This window comes from Talpa europaea (genome assembly GCF_964194135.1).
Source record: "Talpa europaea genome assembly, chromosome: 7".
Classification (NCBI taxonomy): Eukaryota; Metazoa; Chordata; class Mammalia; order Eulipotyphla; family Talpidae; genus Talpa; species Talpa europaea.
In genome coordinates this window covers 7,502,722-7,523,224 of record NC_140074.1, presented here as the reverse complement: position 1 = coordinate 7,523,224, position 20,503 = coordinate 7,502,722, and the positions used below count along the sequence as shown (strand labels likewise).

The 20,503-nt window shown below is 46.0% G+C and overlaps 1 protein-coding gene across 1 annotated transcript in view; it reads right to left on the bottom strand.

Annotated features, from left to right (window-relative positions):
- The window catches only part of PSMB7 (proteasome 20S subunit beta 7), a gene marked incomplete at its 5' end in the record, with an annotated part of 52,985 nt that extends 37,587 nt beyond the window's left edge, over positions 1–15,398 (bottom strand). The window contains 5 exons of the mRNA XM_084238580.1: positions 6,761–6,876; positions 11,715–11,855; positions 13,347–13,444; positions 14,856–14,949; positions 15,337–15,398. Coding sequence (XP_084094706.1) covers positions 6,761–6,876; positions 11,715–11,855; positions 13,347–13,444; positions 14,856–14,949; positions 15,337–15,398 — 511 coding nt within the window. The remainder of the gene's footprint in view (positions 1–6,760; positions 6,877–11,714; positions 11,856–13,346; positions 13,445–14,855; positions 14,950–15,336) is intronic.
- Between the last annotated feature and the right edge of the window lie 5,105 nt (positions 15,399–20,503).

The window sequence follows — 20,503 nt, the reverse complement described above, 5'->3', positions numbered from 1 at the left end:
CAGCACACTATTATGATACAGTGCAGGAAAATTTTCAAAATCAAGTCTATCAAAATATCTCATGTTTTAGCGTAAAAATACGGAGAAAATGGCAAGTCTAAATTCCCTACAGATGTTCCTATGTTCCAACTTAATTCTAAGATTCTGCTGCCCACAAGGTAAGACGTGATGTTTACTGCCATGTCCCGAATCTTTGTAATTGCTAGGGGGCCCTGTAAACTGGGACCTAAGAAGTACATTCCAGTAATTAGGAAATTGTATAACTAGTTTATCTGGAGATAAAATTTTACCTGGATGGCCCTGGCAACGACCCCAAGTCTTCCTAATGGTGAATGCCAATATTTATTCCTTAAGTTAGTATTCCTAAATTGTCCAAGGGCCTCATTTCCAGGAATATTGAGCTTGAAATTGTATTCATATTAATTCTCTATGTGAGTAAGTGGGCAAAAATAAAAATTTTATGTACCTTGCCAACGCTGCTCCAAGGAACACTGCCAGACTAATAGCAAAGGAAGGTCCCCAAGCTTCTCCTGACACTACTTCAATTCGTCTAATAAAGAAAAGCTGGCAAGTTGAAAGAATAAGCTAATTAATCTGAGAATTAAGAGAACCCACATTTTGTCTATAAAAAGTAGAGCCAAAACCCTTTTCCCTGTCTTAATAAAGAAAAATTCAAGAATCTTGCCCAGTTTTCAACAATCACACTAATCGATCACCAGTAGTCTCTTACAAATGATTCTCTTAAAAAAGAATTAATTAAATGAAATCTATGGAGCCCTCTCTTCTCTTTGAGAACAAACCAGATCACATTTGTTCTGGAGCACATGCCACACACCACTCACAGCAACAGCACAGTCTCAGGGAGGGCAAAGTCAGAGAGCCCTGGGTTCCCATCCCAGCTCGTGTCCTCCTGGCTATGAGGCCTTAGCTGACCTCCTTAAGCCTCAGTTTCCTCACCTATATGGCCAGGGTGACAGGACCCACCTCACTAAGCATCTCACAACCAGGAAAGCTGGGAAGCTGGTGAACGGGCACCGGCTCTCACAGTGGTCAGCATCACATCCACAGAGAGGGTTTTAGGACAGGATGGCCCAAGCCACCCACAGGAGCTAGGGACACTCTTTTCCCACAGAAACCTCTGGAAGGCGAGCCCACAGAGCAGGCTCCTGGAACCTGTGCCCGAGGGGCTGCACCAGGTGGTACAGATGCACAGGAGAAGCAGGTGTCTCCTCCAGGTAAGCGAAGAGGAGCCCTCCAGTGCCTGGCCAGGTGCCAGCACAGGCCCGTAGGTAGACAAAATTTAGACACGTTCATCTTAAGGGTGACTTGTAGCTTCCAGCACTTACTGTCAAATCAGTCAGGAAAGAAAAGATTAATTACAAAGTTTTGTTTTTATTTCTCATAATAAACAACTCATGATTTAACTAAAACATGAGAAGTCGCATGAGATACTCATTTTCTCACATAAGCTACGCTGATGGAAAGCCTCAAGTCCATGGCAGCAAGAGGGCTGAGTGCATCTGTAGTTTGAGGTTTGGTTTATAGCTGACCCAAAACAACATGAATCAGGACAAAATACACAAAAACTGGGCAGTGCTGGGGTTCTCTCCAAACAATCAGGCCCCTACCCCATCAAAAACAAAAGAGGAGGAGGAGGAGAGCAAGGGCAAGCACTGCCAGAAGCGAGAAGCAGCCGTGGCTGGGGAAAGGCGGGGGCTGCCGCCAGGAGAGGCAGCCACACGCCCTGCTCCAGCGGACACTGGCGAAGGTGACAGACAAAGCCACGCAGTGCAAACACTGCCTTTTATTCTACAGTCTCTGATAAAGGCTCCTCTTCACAATGGGCTTGGGTTGGAAGAAAACAAAAAACAGAAATAAATTACGTTTTCTTAGAGTGGTAGAATTAGGGATTTTTTTTTTTAATTTATTTATTCATGCATACAAGAGCTGGGGTACAGGCCAGAGATGCGGGGGGGTGAGAGGATTCACCAGAGACAAGAGCAGGGAACAGAACAGGCAGATTGACTGAAATACACTGCTGAGGGGAGCAGCGGGCGAGGCAGGAAAAGTCTGCTGTGCCATGTGCATTGCTACCTGGCCAGCCGGGAATCGAACTCGTGGTGCAGAGGCTTCAGATTGCTTCGTAGTGTGGTGCTTAACCCCTTGTGCCACCAGGGAGGCCCCAGAATTAGGGATTTTTTAAATTGCCTCTGATACTATAAAGCTGTTTCAGAAAGCATTGTTTTAACATGCAGGACCCAAAAAATTACACATAGAGCAGTTGAAAGTAAAGAACAAAACAAATCAATGCTCTTTGGGAATTTATATAAATATTTTTAGTATTCAGAAGCAAGGTTTAATTGCTTAATGAAGCTAACATCTGTAAGATGATAAAATCAAAGTAGCTGTGTTGTACTGGGTCTTGCTTGAGCTGGAAGACAAGAGTTCAAATCCCAGCCTTGCCACTCAGGGAGGGCAATAATGTGCAAGTTACTAAATCTAGGTTTCAGAGATAAATGGAATAGCCAAGATGGCATCACTTCCATAGAATATTAACCAAAAATAATGTGACAGCAACAGCAGACTGGCACAGAGACACTCTGTAACAGACTTTAAATTTAACATGAAAGTAAGCTCTAAAAGATCTGCACACACGGAATGCTTTCTGGCAGTCTCTCAAGCTACACTGGGGCCACACAAAGGGAACCCAATTAAAACCAACTCCATGCCAGGGATACTGCAATCAATAGCAGCTAGGCTTTCTGCCCCTAAGTTTCAGACATTCTTTGGCACAAGCAAGGCAGAGAAACAGAAAACTAATTCACCATCAAAGACAGAGCACACAGGATCTATGGGACTAAGGAGTAAGACAGAGGCTACTCCCCTAGTCTCAGAAGTCCACAGGGACAAGAGGGACGAGGCTGGACTGCGAGAAGGTGTTTCACACCAAATGCCCAGGACTCCCCCTCAGCCTGGGGCAGCCACGAGGGAACAGCTTCTGGTCCAGACTTGGGATGACAAACAGGAAGGCAGAAATTTCTCCAGGCAGAAAAGACACTTCTGAAGCAGGCTGCAACAGTGGGTGTGGTGTGAAAGCCTGTTCAGGGGAGGGGCCAGGACATTGGGACTCTCGGAGGACGAACAGGAAATGAGCCCACATGGAAATGAGGAGGCTCCTGAAGCATTATGGTCAAGAGCCTGGAAGGAACCAGCTCAGAGGAGGACAGGACAGATGACAGAGACCCAGCATCCAGCCTAAGAGCTGGCTGGTGAGCAGTCGCCTACTATCCTTTAAAATCTTCTTCTCATTCATTAAATCATTCAGTGCTTGCAACAGAGGCTTCTGAACAATCCATCACACACTAGTCCAGAAACTCCACTAAGACTCTATTGCAGTGTGTCCTTACAGTACACCAAGGACAAAGCTCTGAAAACTCACCGTGTCCATCCCTAAGAGAAGGGGTCAGTCAATGTCAGTACAGCCGTATAATGCCACTCCTGCTAGCTGTTGGTATAGGAATGATTCATCTACGCAGCTGATACAAGAACTTCTTCCAAACAAGTTAACGCAATATGTATAGCCTGATCTTATTTGCATAGGACTAGATAGCTAGATGGAATAGACAGATAAGAGAGACACAGGTGTATCTTAAGACATTTCTTGGCGGGAAAAAAAAACCAATAAATTCTTAATGTGATGCTCTGTCCTCCCTGAATGTCCACATGGCAAATTATTTTCATCAGAAAATGTCTTATTGTCACTTGCTTTGTAAGGACTTTCCAAATACTAGTCATCCTCTACCATTCTTACTACTCTTCTCTTCCCTAGGGCACTGAGCACAGAGCCCTTTTTAGACCAACGGTGTATTCCCGCATAGTGCGGTCTCCCGCATGAGGCCAGAGCGCTGAGCAGGTGCTGTGTTGACCACGACACCCCCACAGCAGGCACAGGCCTGAGCACACAGGAGATGCTGAACAGCACCTGACAAATGTCTACCTGTCTCTTATTCTTCTTTTAAGATTCAGCTCAAGTGAAGTGAAGCTTTTCCCACACTTGCCCAGTTTAGAAGTGACCCTTCCTCCCCTAGGCCTCACTGGCCTTTGTCAGTTTACACCCCTGTCTCCTGGTTCCACTGTCCGTAGAGGGCAAGAATCCGCAACTTCCTCTCCATCTACTGAGGTGCCTTTACACAGGCGGCACTTAAGAGATGGCTGAGAACTGAACAAAGTAAACCTCCAAGTCCCCTTCTTAATCTGGGCTTTTATGACTAGGATGTGGAGCAATGGTTTCTAAGTAGAAGGGGCCTAGAAACTCAGAGCTGAGGAAGCCCTGCCCTGCACTCTCACTAGACTTGAGATGCGCGCTCATTGGGAAGGCCAGCGCGCCGGGGCTTGCAGGAGTGAAACAAGCAGACACATCTCCCTAATGACTTATTTTCAACAACATGTCCTAAATTCAGGCTTTTCCTGAATTTACTAAAATTACTACAAAAGAAACCAATTCAACTTTCCCATTTTAAAAATGAAACAGCTTTGTATCAATGTTGAACATCCTGGATTTGATGATTTTATCGAGGTGATATAAAAGAACCTACTAAAGGACTCAGGAGTAGATGTTACTGTGTCTGCAATTTACTCTCAACCTTTCCCCCCAAAATAAAATTAACAATGTGTGTTGGGTCAAGTATGGAAAAATGTTAACTAACAAATATGAGCAAAGGCTCTCTATGACTGTGATTGGACACTGCTACTTTCATGCAAGACTGAAATTTTTTAGGTAAAGAAAAAGAAGAAAGGGCCTCCCTGGTGGCACAGCGGTTGAGCGCTGGGTTGCGAAGCTGCCAGCGACCTCTGCGGCGCCGGTTCAATCCCCGGCTGCTCCCCGGCCACCGGAGGAGGGTCCCACATGGCGTGCAGACCTCTCCTGCCGCCCGCTGCTCCCCTCAGCAGTGTACTTCGGTCCTTCTGCCTGCTCTGCTCCCCGCTCTGGCTCTGGTGAATTCTCTCACCCTCCCTCGCTTCTGACTGTACCCAGTGCTTGTATAAATAAATAAATAAATAAAATCTTTAAAAAAGAAAAAGAAGAAATAAAACTTGTTAATAGAAAAGGCTCTATCACCTTTACCAAGGCATCAGATGGGGAGAAATAAAAACAGTACTTTGATGGAGCTAACAAATACATTGGAATAAAGCAATTTGGAACAATTCTAAAATTACTCTAAGTATCTTCATTTTAAAATAATTACAAAGATTCATCCATATGGTATCTGGGGGTAAATCATTCTCCCCAACAAACAGGGAACATCTGTTGTATAAAACCTTATAAGAGGCTAGGTAACACAATGGAATAGCAAAGTCTCAAACTGGCAATTTCCAAATTATTCAAGGCAGCAGTTTTCCAAGTTCTGCTGAACAAAGATACCAAAATAAAACCATGAGAGATGAACAGCAGCTGGAAAGGCACCAGCCATGTGTGGCCTCTTATGAGCTCTAACCTCCACGACTTAACGGGGACTTTAACAGCAAAGTGAGAACTGCAAAATCCCCATTCTTCTTATATACCTTTGTCATTTTTTCTTTTTTTTGGTCATCAAAAAGCATACTCTTTTTTAGCATTTAGAGCTAAGATACAAATGTAAAAAATCTGGTTTAAAAACAAAAACTACAACGAACAATGAGGTAAGAAAATTAATAAATTTTAAAAAGAACAACAAATATTACAGGCCCTGGGCCAGAGGCTTCACTCACTGTTTCTATTGGCTATGACCTAGTGTGTTAAGTAGGCTTGGTTGACACCATGTCCTCCTGGTGCAGTACCTGAGGTTCAGAAAGGAACTAATCACCCATGAACCCTCAGATATTAAGCAGTAAAAAGAAACTCACAGATTAAAATCACCGCTGCCTATACCAGGCATGACCCTGCCGTCAGCCTCCCTCCAGCTTCCCTCTGCCTGGAAGGCCCTTCCACTCAAAGCTCACGTTCCTCTCAAGACTACCTAACCTTCCTATGTCACACTACAATCTGACTCTCTCGCCCCACCACTCCCTAACCCCTTACCCTGCATTAGCATTTTTTTTAAGAGATTTTTTGTTTGTTTGTTTTTGCGTACAAGAACTGGATTATAGGCCAGAGGTTCAGGGGGTGAGATTCACCAAAGACAAAGTGGGGAGCAGAACAGGGAGATCTACTGAAAGATACTGTTGAGGGGAACAGAGGGCGAGACAGAAGGGTCAGCTGCACCATGTGGGTCAGCTCCCTAGCTGGGGATCGAACTCATTCTTTAGTGACTGGCAACAGCTTGACAGTGCTGAGACTTTTAACCCCTGCGCCACCAGGGCGGCCGGCATTAATCCTTTTTAACAGTTACCTTTAAAGATACTTGTGAATTTACAAGTAGATATTAGAAGTAATACTTCAAGTTCACACATAACCATGACCCACTTTCTCCCAAAGGTAATATGTTATATAACTCCAGTACACTGTTATCTGTGTTACTTTTTTCTCCCAGTTTTTACACTTTCTATCATGTTTACTATGTATCTACCCCCACTAAAATATAAACTCCCTATAGGCAAGAATTTTTATCTAATTCCAAGCACCTGGAAGAGGGCCTGAACCCAAGAGGAATCCAATATACCTTGCTAAATGGATCAAATCACTGTATTGCACTGTTTCCTCTAACAGGAAACAGACATGCTCTTTAAGAAACCATCTTGTAAGTAAGTAGACTATGAAACATCAAGGAAACATCACACTCACCCATGGTGACGTAAGGCAACTTATCCGTGGATCCGTGGGGATAGATGCTGTAGAGGTGAGGTCCGGTAACATCTACTCCCCCTAAAACTAGGGCTGCACCAATGTAACCTTGATACCTGGTGACCAGAACATGCACAAGAAAGAAAATGAGTCTACATTGCATCACTGTAACTTTACAGAAAGCTGTACAGGAAGTCAGACAACAAAAAGCTTTTCTTATACTGCAACTGTTTCATTAAGTGAAACAAAAGAGAACAAAATGACAAATACTAGTTGACTACCTTTATGATCAGTCAATAAAAACTGTAAGTGTGCGAGGCACTCCACATACCTTCTTCCACCTCTCACATTCCCCTTTTAAGAAGGCACCCCAGTTTTCACATCAGAGCCACCAAAGACATTAAGTGCCTATGTTGCGGAACTCCAAAGATTTTCAGCACCCTTGCCATCACCCCTCTCTGTGACCAGCAGATAAGCTAAGTTAATAGCGAGGAATTACTACACGCAATCTGTTCAAATTATCAACCTCACCAGACAACAGCTCATGTCAAAACACCTTTTCCTTTGAATAAATCCACAAAACTATCACCACAGATATTTGCGTGAAAAAGAAAAGCATGTCATCACTCAGGGAAGTGAGTGATGAAGTAACTGCATGACGGCCTATAGAACCCATGGCCACTGCCCACGGGATAAAGCTGTACTCGCCAGCGTGGGCAGGGAACACTTTTGACCCCACCCCACCTCCTTACTTATTCCTTCAGAGTCTTAGCCGATTGGTGTGCCACTGCTATGGACTGTTTGCTTTCCCCTATCTCATTCCATTTTTCTCCCACTGAATTGCTATGCTAGGTAAGTAAGCTGGATTTAAAGTTCTCTACTGTGAGTTTTCAGCACTTTGGAAAGAAAAGTGAAGCTAACACATGCTGATTTGCCTAATGATACAATCACCAAAACTGCTACAAATAAATTAACACAAGAACCAAAGTCAGGGCCTCCCTGGTGGCGAAGGGGATTAAGCACCCCACTATGAAGCAATACGCAGCCTCTGCAGCACGAGTTCGATCCCCAGCCAGGGAGCTACCCACATGGCACAGCAGACCTCTCCTGTCTCGCCCGCTGCTCCCCCCTCAGCAGTGTATTTCAGTCAGTCTGCCTGTTCTGCTCCCCACTCTGTCTCTGGTGAATCCTCTCACCTTTACACCTTTGGCCTGTACCCCAGCTCTTATATGCACAAATAAAAAAACTTAAAAAAAAAAAAAAAGAACCAAAGTCATACTTTAGAGTACCTCAAACTTAACTACTCAGCAAGAAGTGCTCCAGGTAACGAAATCAAGTCCAGTCTTTCCCCATGCCTTGATTACCATATTGTTATTTCAGAAAGCATGTTCCACTCATTAGTGAACAATTAAAAAGCAAGAAAGGATTTCAGAAGCAGCCTCAAAAAGGCCCAGAGGCTCAGACGGGAGAAGAAACTGGTGCAAAGCCACATGAGCTAGCCAGGGGGTCAAGGCCAGACCCTGCGAGACGGGCTGAGAGGTCAGAATCAACAGCCCTCCACTCCTACAGCCCAGACTAAGCCATCCATGCCCTGCCTATCAGCAGAGGCTTAAAGAAAATCAACTCTAAGCAGCTGGTTCCCTTCCAAGCTAAAACATCATCCTGTTTGAAGTCTTTTTTAAGAGTCTTAAATATTTTGGCAAGTTATTGAAATCCTTAAAAGTTTTCCCAGAAACTCTACTTTCAGGAATCTAATTCTAAGGATATAATTGAATAAATATGCATAAATGAATGCACAAGGATGTTTACATGCTATAATAAGTGGAAACAGAGGGAGAACTGGCTAAGTGAGCTGACACCATATACAGTAGAATACTACAAGATCTGAAAACAATAATATATTTTCTTTTATGTTGTTGATGGTAGCAACGATGTTATCAAAATGTTAAATAGGCATTATCTTGGACCTAGCAATTTCACTTCTAGGAATTTCAGAATATAGCCTAAGTCAAGTCACTCTAAAGTTTCTGTGTTCTAAAGGGGTCATGGAATACATACTAATATTGTAAAGAGCTTAAAACAAACAATACTGTTGAAGTTCAAAAACTGGTTGCCGTCTATTCACAGAATGGAATACAATGACACCACCAAACAAATCAAATCAACATTAAACAAGGGAAAAGATGCCCAAACCCTCTCTTTCCACTGATTCCCATACAAGGAAATGGGTTATTCAGGGGGGAAAGGTACAGTGCTAGAAAAGAGTACCCCTTGCTCTTTTTCAGGCTCTGAATATTAAGAGGATATTACTGTGCATTAGGGGCCTCCCTGGTGGTACAAAAGGTTAAGAGCTATCCATAGCCACTGCGGCACGAGTTCAATCCCCAGCCAGGGAGATACCCACATGATGCAGCAGACCTCTCCTGACTCGCCCGCTGCTCCCCTCAGCAGTGTGGTTCAGTCGATCTGCCTGTTCTGTTCCCCACTCTGTCTCTGGTGAATCCTCTCACCCCCCAACTGCTATGGCCTATACCCCAATTCTTGTACATATAAATAAATAAATCTTTAAAAGAAAAAAAAAAAAAAATGTGCATCGAGCCCTGTCCTGGACACTGTCATAAGCCCTGCTTCTTTATTCATTTCCTCCTCGAAAGTCAGGGGCCTCCCTGGTGGAGCAAGGGGTTAAGATGCAACCTATGAAGCTATCTGCAGCCACTGCAGCACTAATTTGATACCCCAGCAAGCCAGGGAGCAGCCCACATGGTGCAACAGACCTCTCCTGACTCGCCTGCCGCTCCCCATAGCAGTATATTTCAGCAAACTGCCTGTTTTGTTCCCCACTCTGTCTCTGGTGAATCCTCTCACCATCCACACCTCTGGCCTGTACCCCAGTTCTTGTATGCATAAATAAATCTTTATAAAAAAAAAAAGTCAGAGACCTCTATTACCCCCATTTTCTTGAGGAAGAATCTGAGACTAAGGAACATGAGGTGAACAGCTCAAGTTCACACACTGTTAAATGCTGTGCACTGAATGTGAACCAAAGTTCAAAAATCAAATCCTATTCTTTTTTCCCTTATACCACTGACTCATTTTATATAACTCAACAAAAATGTTAGAAAATATATATATTGAAAGTTCCTCTCAAAATTTTTACAAATAAACACTGCAAGAAGAGATTTTACAATCCCTAAAATATTCTAAAGTGATTAACAGAAATATCTTGTAGATTACTTAGCTGATCTTTAGATGACATTGCAAGGAATCTTAAAATAACCTACTCCCATTTTACATGTTTAAAAATTACTTCAAATGTAATGCACCATACAAACCACCAGGGGGAGCGTTGTATTTAAAATAAAAATCACAAGTGGGTTCAGAAATCTTGAGGACAGGTGCGCAGTAACAAGCTTTCAGACTATACTAGGTAGATTTGATAGGCAACAACTCTCCAAGAGTAGCATGATGGTTATGTGCATAAATAAGAGGGAATCGCAGGCACAGGGCGCAGTAAAGGCAGCAGGAATTAGACAATGACATGACGAGGCTTTGTGCCCATCAAATTCCTAAGTCTTGGTCTCACCCATAAAATGGGAACTATGGGCCTCCCCTGATGGCACAGTGGTTGAGCGCTGGGCTGCGAAGCTGCCCGTGGCCTCTGCAGCACCGGTTTGATCCCTGGCCACCGGGTGAGGGTCCCACATGGCGCGCAGACCTCTCCTGCCATGCCCGCTGCTCACCTCAGCAGTGTATTTCGTCAGTCTGCCTGCTCTGCTCCCTGGTCTGGCTCTGGTGAATTCTCTCACCCTCCCGCGCTTCTAACTGTACCCAGTGCTTGTATAAACAAATAAATAAATCTTTAAAAAAAAATAATCCAACAAATCAGTTTTTAAAATTCAAATCCCTCAATTTGTAATCCTCGGTCACTACTTCAAAAAAACAAACAATAAAGGTTTTCTAATACGCTAAAACAGCCTGTGAGCTGCCAGCTTACACACTGCTTTCTCTTCCGGCCCCCCTGATATCACACAGCCACCCTAGGTGCTTTCTACAAACAAGGAAAAAGAACCTGCTGAAGGCAAGTCCCCAAAGGGGAACCAACACTGCAATCCAAGACAAAATGTCCGGGTTACTTCCACCACCTTTGCTCTCAAAGAAGCAAAGGAGAAAGTGAACTTAAAATCTGAAAACTGTTGAGAGTTAATCAAACAAAGCAACCTGATTACTGAGGAAGGAAGAGAAACAAAACCAGGTGGGAGTCAGTAGGGAGTGAAGGTCAGGTCAGGCCAGTGACTATTCCTCCTAAAGCCTCAGTCTGTTCCCTCATTAATCGGAGATATTAATAACCCCAATCTCAGTCAAAAGAGAAAAAGAGATCATGCATGAAAAGCACTTAGCATAGGGCCCTGCAAAGAGACAGAAAAATATCAGTTAATAGTAATGTTGTTGGGGGCCTCCCCTGGTGGTGCAGCAGTTGAGCGCTGGGCTGCGAGGCTGCCCGCAGCCTCTGCAGCGCTGGTTCAATCCCTGGCCACCGGCGAGGGTCCCACAAAAAAAAAAAAAAAAAAGTAATGTTGTTGGATCCACTCAATATCACTTTTAATTTTATTGTTATTTTCCTCATAGAAGAGGAGAAAATCACAATCATTTGTGCATGTATTTATAAGATGAGCTCAAAGTTTCCTTCCAATATGAACAAAAAGGTTTTTTTATCCAATAATATCCCTATGCCTCATGAAATGACTCAACTGTGAGTCATTTATTTACGGAAAAAGACCTCAAATACACTATAAAAGACACATGAAACTACAATGGCTTTTCAGTAACAAATGATTTTTGGAATAAAATGTGTACTTGTGAAGGTTTTTTTCTCTAGCTTCCCTATTTCCCTTGGCTGAAAATTTAAGACATGAGGAAAAAATTGCTACAAAAAATCCCCATCCTGGAACCTTACCTGAAAAGCATCTGCTTCAGCATCCGATTGGCCGTCACAACTCTGGGAAGGCGGCCAGTAGAGAGGGAATGGAGTTCCAAGTTGGAAGAAATGAGCTGGGTTGTCATGTCTGTATCTGCAGCTGTCCCAGCACCACAACAACTAAAAAACACAATTAGAAATTTAGCTGAAATTCAATCCCCAAAGGGCTCAATTAGAAACAAAGCTTCCTGGATCACTTCCACCAAGTTTAGGTCATAAAGAATTTTTTTATATTATCTCTGCACTGTAACTGCTCTGGTCTAACTGATCTTAAATAAACATAAAACTCAGAATACACATCTAATTATATGCAGATATACTTTCTGTGGTCCAATGGGACATTTCAGATCATTGGTTTCTGTGCTTCTAACAAAGTATGCACTTTACTAATCCTATAAATACAGCCATCTGCTCCACGAGCAAGGTGTGTTAAGAGCTGCGATTCACCATTTATCAAATATTTACTAGCATGTAGCAGGCAATACACTAAGTACTTAGAATAAAGAAAATGTGATGCAATCCTGGCACCTGACTGAAAATTGAGTGGAGGAGACACGGGTAGACAAGAATTATATTACCTCGGATAATAAAACACAGTAGCAGAGGTAAAAATGCTATGGGGAGCTGGAAATGAGAGTAATTGAATTTGATCTTTGAGAAGAGGTTTCACATGAGCTGGATTTGGAACAATGTATAAGCAGGAAAGAGGAAAGGGTGTTTCTAAGAAGAGGGGCTGGTATAAGTAAAGGTAAAACAGCTTGGTGATGAGAGGAACAGGGACACGAGAGAAACAGAGATAATCCAGGTGTAAATGGTGGGGGGGGGGGATGTAGGGGGTGATGGCAACTAAATAGGATGGAAGATGGGCCTTCCCAGGTGGCGCAGCGGTTGAGCACTGGGTTGCGAAGCTGCCCGCGGCCTCTGCGGCGCCGGTTCGATCCCCGGCTGCTCCCCGGCCACCGGAGGAGGGTCCCACATGGCGCGCAGACCTCTCCTGCCGCCCGCTGCTCCCCTCAGCAGTGTACTTCGGTCCTTCTGCCTGTTCTGCTCCCTGCTCTGGCTCTGGTGAATTCTCTCACCCTCCCGGCTTCTGACTGTACCCAGTGCATGTATAAACCAAACAAACAAATAGATAAATAAATAAGACATGCCTCTAGAAAATTAAAAAAATAAATAAATAAATAAATAGGATGGAAGAGTAAGGATTTGTGAGATTGTGCAAGACCTTAAATATCATGTTACAGAGTCTCAATTCTATTCTGAAAGCAGTGTGCAAATGTGAAAGTATCTTGAAAAGTTTTTAAAGAGGACAGGGGAATATCTGATCTGAGTTTTACAAAATTCAAGATGACAGAAGAGTGAACAGGATGGAGAAGAAACCAAAGGCAGAGGCCAAGGAATGACAACTGATAGTCCAGTGGAGAAAAAAAATCCACACTAAAGTCTTAACAGAGGGAAGGAGGGAAAGAATGGATTTAATCTGAAGGTTAAAGGAAAAGGGAGAACTTGAGAATAACTAGCTTCAAAAGCAGGTGGCTAGAAATGCCATTTAAGGAAATACAAAGAAAATACAGGCTAGTGAGAAAATACTCCAAGTTAACCAATACTTACTAAATGTTAGGAGATATGAAGTGTATTTTTGAACAGTTCTTGTCAGCAACAACCATCCCTTCAGTTGCCCTTGTATCTGCTCCAAGAACAATGCCATCCTATTTAAAAATAATAACAATTTTACATATATAAACCACAGCTCTCTATTCTCATTTAGAGAAAACAACATTGGCATCCCATGATCTTCCAATCCACCCCTCACCCTATCCCTTTCAATAACACCTACCAAACATATTATATACAATATACCTTCAGAATAAAAGAAAGGTTATTAATAAACCTTAGCTGAATCCTGAATAATAAGAATTCTCATTCCTGGGGCCTCCCTGGTGGCTCAGGGGTTAAAGACACAATGTTATCAAGCTAGCGCCAGCCACTGCAGCACAAGTTCCAACCCCGGCCAGCCAGGGAGCTAAACCACATGGCACAGCAGACCTCTCCTGACTCTTCCTCTGCTCCCTTCAGCAATATATCTCAGTAGATCTGCCTTTTCTGCTCCTCACTCTGTCTCTGGTAAATCCTCTCTCTCTCTCTCTCTCTCTCTCACACACACACACACACACACACACCCCACCATCCCCACACCTCTGGCCTATACCCCAGTTCTTGTATACATAAATAAATCTTTTCAAAAAGGGGGGGGCCTCCCTGGTGGCACAGGGGTTAAGACACAACCCATGAAGCTGTCTGCGGCCACTATAGCATGAGTTAGATCCCCCGCCAGGGAGCAACCCACATGGTGCAGCAGACCTCTCCTGACTCACCCTCTGCTCCCTTCAGCAGTGTATTTCAGTCAATCTGCCTGTTCTGCCCCCCACTCTGGTGAATCCTCTCACACACACCCCCATACCTCTGGCCTGTACCCCAGCTCTTGTACACACAAATAAATAAATCTTTTAAAAAATAAAATAAAATGAATTTTAAAAAAGAATTATCGTTCCTGTTTTCAAAATGAGGCTCGGAAACTTACTGAATTCCTTACAAGTCACAGAGCTAATATGGGAATATCTGAATTACAATGAAGAAATCCTCCCATTTAAACTGCCATCCCTATAGATGCCTTTATGTCACTGTTTACCTTTAACAGCAACAATCTTCCCTTTTGACCCTTACAAATTTAAGGCAGGAGTCATGATATCCACGTCATGAATGTGCAAAGTGTGGCCCTGAGAAATGTCATCTGCCCAAAATTGCAAGCAACACAGAAGTTAACTGTCAGATAGACCTGTCAACGCCAAATCTTGTGTTCTCCCATTATATCATCCTGCTTCCGAATGGGGAACTTAAGAAAATTGACCTCCTGTCAAAAACTCTGCAATGTCAAGGAAGAATATAAACATAAAAGATATAAGCCTCCTGACAAACAATTCTTCCCTAAAGGACCTCTTCCTGCTGTATTCTGGAACATGCCCCCCTTCCCACGGAGCCCCGACAGGTAAAGGAGCCAATTGTCTTAGTTCCTGGCATCAGTTAGGTTTGTCGCGGCTGCTCCTGGCCCGCCCGGCTTACCTTATAGACCACCCCCGCGATGGTCGTCCCAGTTTTCCGGGCCGCTGGAAGCTTATAACCTTTCTTTGCAAAATCGGCTTCCAAGATGGCATTTCTGAGAGCAAATGAAAGGATAAAATGTCTTAGGGCAGGACGGAAAGTGCCTACTAAGGCTCTCAGGAAAAGAAAATCTATTCTTTGCTTTCACGCCCATCTGTTCACTGAATCCTCCCAACGCCAGGACTCCTGTCCCTCTTTTCAGCGAAGAGAGGGGCAGAGGAGGGGCGGGGGTCCGGGAGCGCGGCCGCAGCGCGAGGCAGACCCGCCTCAGCAGCACCCACGCCCGGCCCGGATTCCCCTGAGTCACACGGGCCGCGGGCGCGCGCCACGCCGACCGCCCTTGAGGGGTGAAACCCGGACTTCCCCTTCAGGCTGAGGCCCGACTTCGACCCCGAAACCACTCTCACCCCCGCCCTGAACCCCGCCCCGGCCTGGGCTGCACCTGCGACAGTTATCGAAACAGAAACCTCCAACCGCAGGTTGATACACTGACACGGCCGCCATCTTCCCAAGGAACCACTTCCGGGGGGGAGGCGGGAGCAAGTGAGCCAGGGAGCACTTCCGGCGCCGCGGGCGGCTGCGCCGAGGGGGCGGGGCGGACGCCGGGCGCGGGCGCTTGATCTTCGAGTCACTGGCTCCTAGAGGAGCCCGGCGGTGTTCGGAGTAGATCGCCCCCAGTGGCCCGGAGGAGAAACTGGCGCCCTCGGTGGCAAAAAGACTTTTCCAGAGGCTGGTCCAGAGGCTGGGCGCCTTGTCGTGCAGCCCGGAGGTGTTTCTCCCCTGAATCCCGCTGCCCTGCACTTTGGAGACAAACACACCCAAGCGCCAGCAACAGCCCCACCATCTCCTCGCACTGAGCAAGTGCTCTCAACTCTGAATGGGAGTCCTTCCCTGTCAAGGAGGTAATACTGTCCTCCAAAGGGTACTGTGAAATGAGCAATAAGCACACGAAAAGATGCAACACCGAAGTTAACTGTCATTGCATTAGGGAAATGCAAATCAGAACCACAATTAGCTACCACTTCATACCCACTGGGATGGCTGTAACCAAAAACACAGAAAATGACAAATGTTGGTGAGGATGTGGGTAAACTGGAATCCTCCTACCTGGCGGGTGGGAGGGTAAATCGGTGCAGCAGCTCCAGAAAACAGTTTGGCAATTATCCAAAAAGATAAACATACACCCAGCAATCCCCCTCTGAAATATATACCCAAAAGAATTAAAAACATGTTCACAAAGATTTGCACACCAATATTCATAGCAGCATTATTCGTAATAAGAAAACGTGGTACATCCATACGACGGAATATTTTTCAGCCAGAAAAAGGAATAAAGCACAGACGCCGGCCCCAACTGGGATAACATTCACCCTCTGTGCTCATTGAAAGTGGTCAGGCACAGGAAGTCACATAGAGGATGGTTCCCTTTATATGAACTGACTGTACTTCATAAGCAAATCCAAATAGCAGATAGTAAAGTAGTAGTTGCTAGGAGATGGGGGGACAGAATGGGGAATGGCTGTTGGTGGATACAGAATCTCCTTCTGTGGTCATGAAAATATTCTGAAATTAGGTCATGGCAGCTGTCACACAGCATTGTGAATATACTAAATAGAATAACCACTATATTTCAAATAGTGGATTTTATGTCATGTGAATTTGATTTCTGTTTTCAAAAGACTGCTGTGAGAATTGAAAATTGCATATGGAAAATTATACACTGGAACACTGCAGCTTTTCAATAAATTGCTATCATTGTCAATGCAATCACTTAGCCCTGCCAATAGTCCTAAGAAATATAATTAAACTTATTTTACTGCTGGGAATTAAAGTTCATTCAAGTGGAATAATGTGCTCAAATTTACCTAGCAAGGAAATGGCCGCCGTAACCTGTGGGTCAATTAATTTATTCAATCAGCAAATATTTTTAAGTACCTACTGTGTGTCAGGCACATTTCAGGGTATCAATGAACACACAGCATCCAGTCTTCCAGAACCTTTGTCTAGCACAACTATGTGTTCCATAAATATTTGTTAAAGGTTCAATTCTTTTTCACTCTTCTCTGAGTCTATATGTGTAAAAACAGGAAAATAAAGCCTCCTTGTCTCCATAGGAGTCTACTGGTGAACACATGTGTGACTCTCCTGTGTCTCCAGCTTTCCCTGTTAGTGAAAGTAGAGAGTAAAAAGACTTGTCCTGAAGATACTCAATTCCACAGACTGTGCCAGTCATAATGGACATGGCCTGGATACTGCACAGTCAGTAGATAATTATTGAATGAAGGACAGCCTCTCAGCAAACACTGTCTCTCCTGAGCTCAGCTCTGAGGGAATGAACACAAAGATGAATCAGATGCCGTTCTTCTCCTCATGTTTTGGGTTGAATTGTGTCCCCGCCCCCCAAAAACACCATATTGAATTCCTCCTCCCAGTACCTCACAGGGTTTTCTTATTTATTTAGAGATCGGGTCTTTACAGAGGTAATAGAACTAAAATGAGGTCATTAGGGTGGGCACTGGTCCATCGTGACCAGTGTACTCCTAAAGGGAAAAATCTGGAGACAGACACGCACACAGGGAGACCATCACGTGAAGATGAAGGCAGAGCTGGGGTGATGCTTCTACAAGCCTAGGACCGTCAAAGATGGCCAGAATCTGCACAAGCCAGGCGACTGGAGTAGAACAGTTTCTTCCTCCCAGAAGGAACCAAGCCTGCTCACAGGTATCAGGCTTCTAGCCTCCAGAACTGTGAGACAACAGGTTTCTGTTGTGAGCTTGCTTTGCCCATCCAGCAATTCTTTTTTAAAAAAAAAGATTTATTTATGCATGCATGCAAGAACTGGGGTATAAGCCAGAGGTGCGGCGAATGAGAGGATTCACCAGAGACAGAGTGGGGAGCAGAACAGACAGACTGACTGAAACACACTGCTGAGGAGAGCAGTGGGCAAGACAGGAAAGGTCTGCTGTTCCATGTGTGTAGCTCCCTGGCCGGGGATCGAACTCATGCTGCAGTGGCTGTGGATAGCTTCATAGGTTGCGTCTTAACCCCTTGCGCCACCAGGGAAGCCCCCCACCCAGTAATTCTCATCTTAACGGGTCTCTTTGGTAATGTTTTCACACCCAGACCAAGCTGAGGAGGTGGCACTGATGCGTGGCCTCTGGAGGTGGCCCAGCAGAGGCAGCAGGAGCCCAGCAGAGGGCGATAGAGAACCTCCACGCAGCCTGGGCCTGGACCTCTAGAGGCAGCGCCTGAGGCCCACAAACCCCACTCCACCAGGAGCAGGGCCAAGGTGCCAGCAGTGGGTGGGGGGCAGCTCCAGCACCTGGTGCTCAAAGACCCCTGGTCCAGCCTCCCAGTCCAACAGGACCGCAGCCCCCTGGACAGCAGCCTCTCCAGGGCCTGAACACAATCCTGTCAGTGCCACCAAACCGACTGGCCAGTAAAGCCACCACTTCCACCCTGCATTTGACTGTGTGACCCCGGGGGAAGCCATCAGGCTCTCGGGGGCTCAGTTCCCGAATAATAAAATACTAACCACCATGTCCAGTGTCCAGGTTCCACCCACTTTATACCAGGATCTCGTGACTACCCCAGGCACCTAGGATGTGCCAACACTAGGAAAGCAGGAGATCAAGAGAAAGGAATCATGCCTGCCCCTGGAGAGCAAGCAACCCCGAGGCCTGGGCATCACTGCCCACATTGCAGACCAGGCCGCTGAGGCCAAGCAGTGACGTCACTGACTCTCAGGTCACACAGCTGATAAGATTCAGATCACACTCCTCCCAAACCTAGACACGCAGCACCATGTCCCCGGCACCCACAATTGTAGTCCAGATGAAACCCAAGTTCCCATGTTCCTTGGGGCTTCACCAGAGCAAAAGCAAGGTTTCCTTCTCTGGAATTCTCATTGCCTCTGGGTCAGTAGCCAGCTGTGTGAGCTTAGGCCGGTCTCTGCACCTCTCTGAACCCTAGTTTCCTCATTCATTAAACAAAAGAACATTTTAATCTTTCCCTCACCCCGTGATACCTGATGAGAGCATGCAGAGTAAACCGTGAAGCTCTTTCCATATTTATTCACCCAGTGTTGCCTAAGCCCCGCCTCGTTGCTTTACGGGGCTCTGGGCCAGATCACAGCCATCTGGGCGCTGGTCTGGGAACTGCACCTGTAGTTCGTAGTGCTGGATTGCCAGAGCACAGCCAGGAGAGGGCAGGAGACTGGGCCTGGTGCAGCAGGATGGGCGCCCCAGGGGACAGGAGTGAACTCCAAGACCAGAGGTCAGCGATGCATCTGACCCAGAGAATGGAGCTGTGCGCGGCCCCTTCATCTACCTGGGTTATCCAAGGTCCTGGCTAGCACCTCCCCAACCTGCTGGCTGCTAGAATCCAGCGTGAGATGCCCTGGAAGGCTCACCCCATCCTCTGGCAGGACACACACACGGGGACGGAGGGGGACTCACAAGGAAACTTGGCCCTCTTCCCACTGCAGGGAAAGCAGCCCATGATGCTCCTGGTTGCTAAGGCAACTGGGCCCTTGTTTTTCCTTCTTCATAAATAAGCTATAAATAGACAGGGCAAACCTGGGCGCCTTCCTGTGCATGAATTAGCGCAGCTGCTTCCGACTCCAGGACTCCTAGCCCAGCACCCAGGTACCAAGCCTCACAGCACAGGCCCTGGAAACAAGCTCCAGTGGGAGGGGCTCAGAGGGGCACAGGGGCGCGCAGGCAGTGTGGACCCCCTCCACCATCTCAACTGTCCTGGGATACTCAGCAGATGCTGGGGCCCTACCAGGGTCCACAGAATCCAATCACTGTAAGCAGAGCCTGGGATGGGTGTTTAATTACTGAACCCCCAGAGAGAAGATGAGCCCAGGCCTTGCCACCCCAGCTGATGATGAGCTGGAGGGGGGTGGGGATCATCCCTTCCTCCTGCGGGGCCTGGGGAAGCCACAAGGAAGCCGTGAGCCACACCTCCCACTGTGGAAGCGTGTCAGAAGGTGCATGCCCTTCCCCCCCTGGTTTCACCATCGCTGCTGACATGGACTCGAGACCAGGCTCTGTGTTAAGGGCTTCACAAGCCACAACCCCGTTAACTGCCACCGCGCATGCGGAAGGCACTGCTATGATTTCCAATGAGCTGGGGAGAGGAGAGGCCTAGCTCAAAGTCATCCCGCTGCCTAGCACGGGAACTGGAATTTGAACCCAGGCCTGTCCTGTCCAGAGCGCTTGTCCTTAACCCCAACCTCTCCTTGCAGCGAATTTGGTTGTCTTAATAAACCCCAAAGGGGGGGAACAGCAGATGGGATTCCTGAAGAGGGGAAGGAACAGAAAGAGAAACTGAGGCTCAGAAACCCTAAGGACTGGCCTGAGGCCACCAGGGGGAAGAGTCAGAGTTGAGACTTGGGTCCTGGAGGGCAGGCTGCAGAAAACGGGACTGTTTACCCCACCAGCAGGGAGATTCAGGCGGACGGGATTCCCTGGTGGATGAGGGCAGACTTCCTAGGGGGCGAAATGGAAACAAGCTCTTCGGGGACAACAGTGGGAAGAAGGAAAGGGCGTTGCAGACAGAGAACGCTTGTGTGAAGGAATGGGGGTATGGCAGGGCAAATGGAG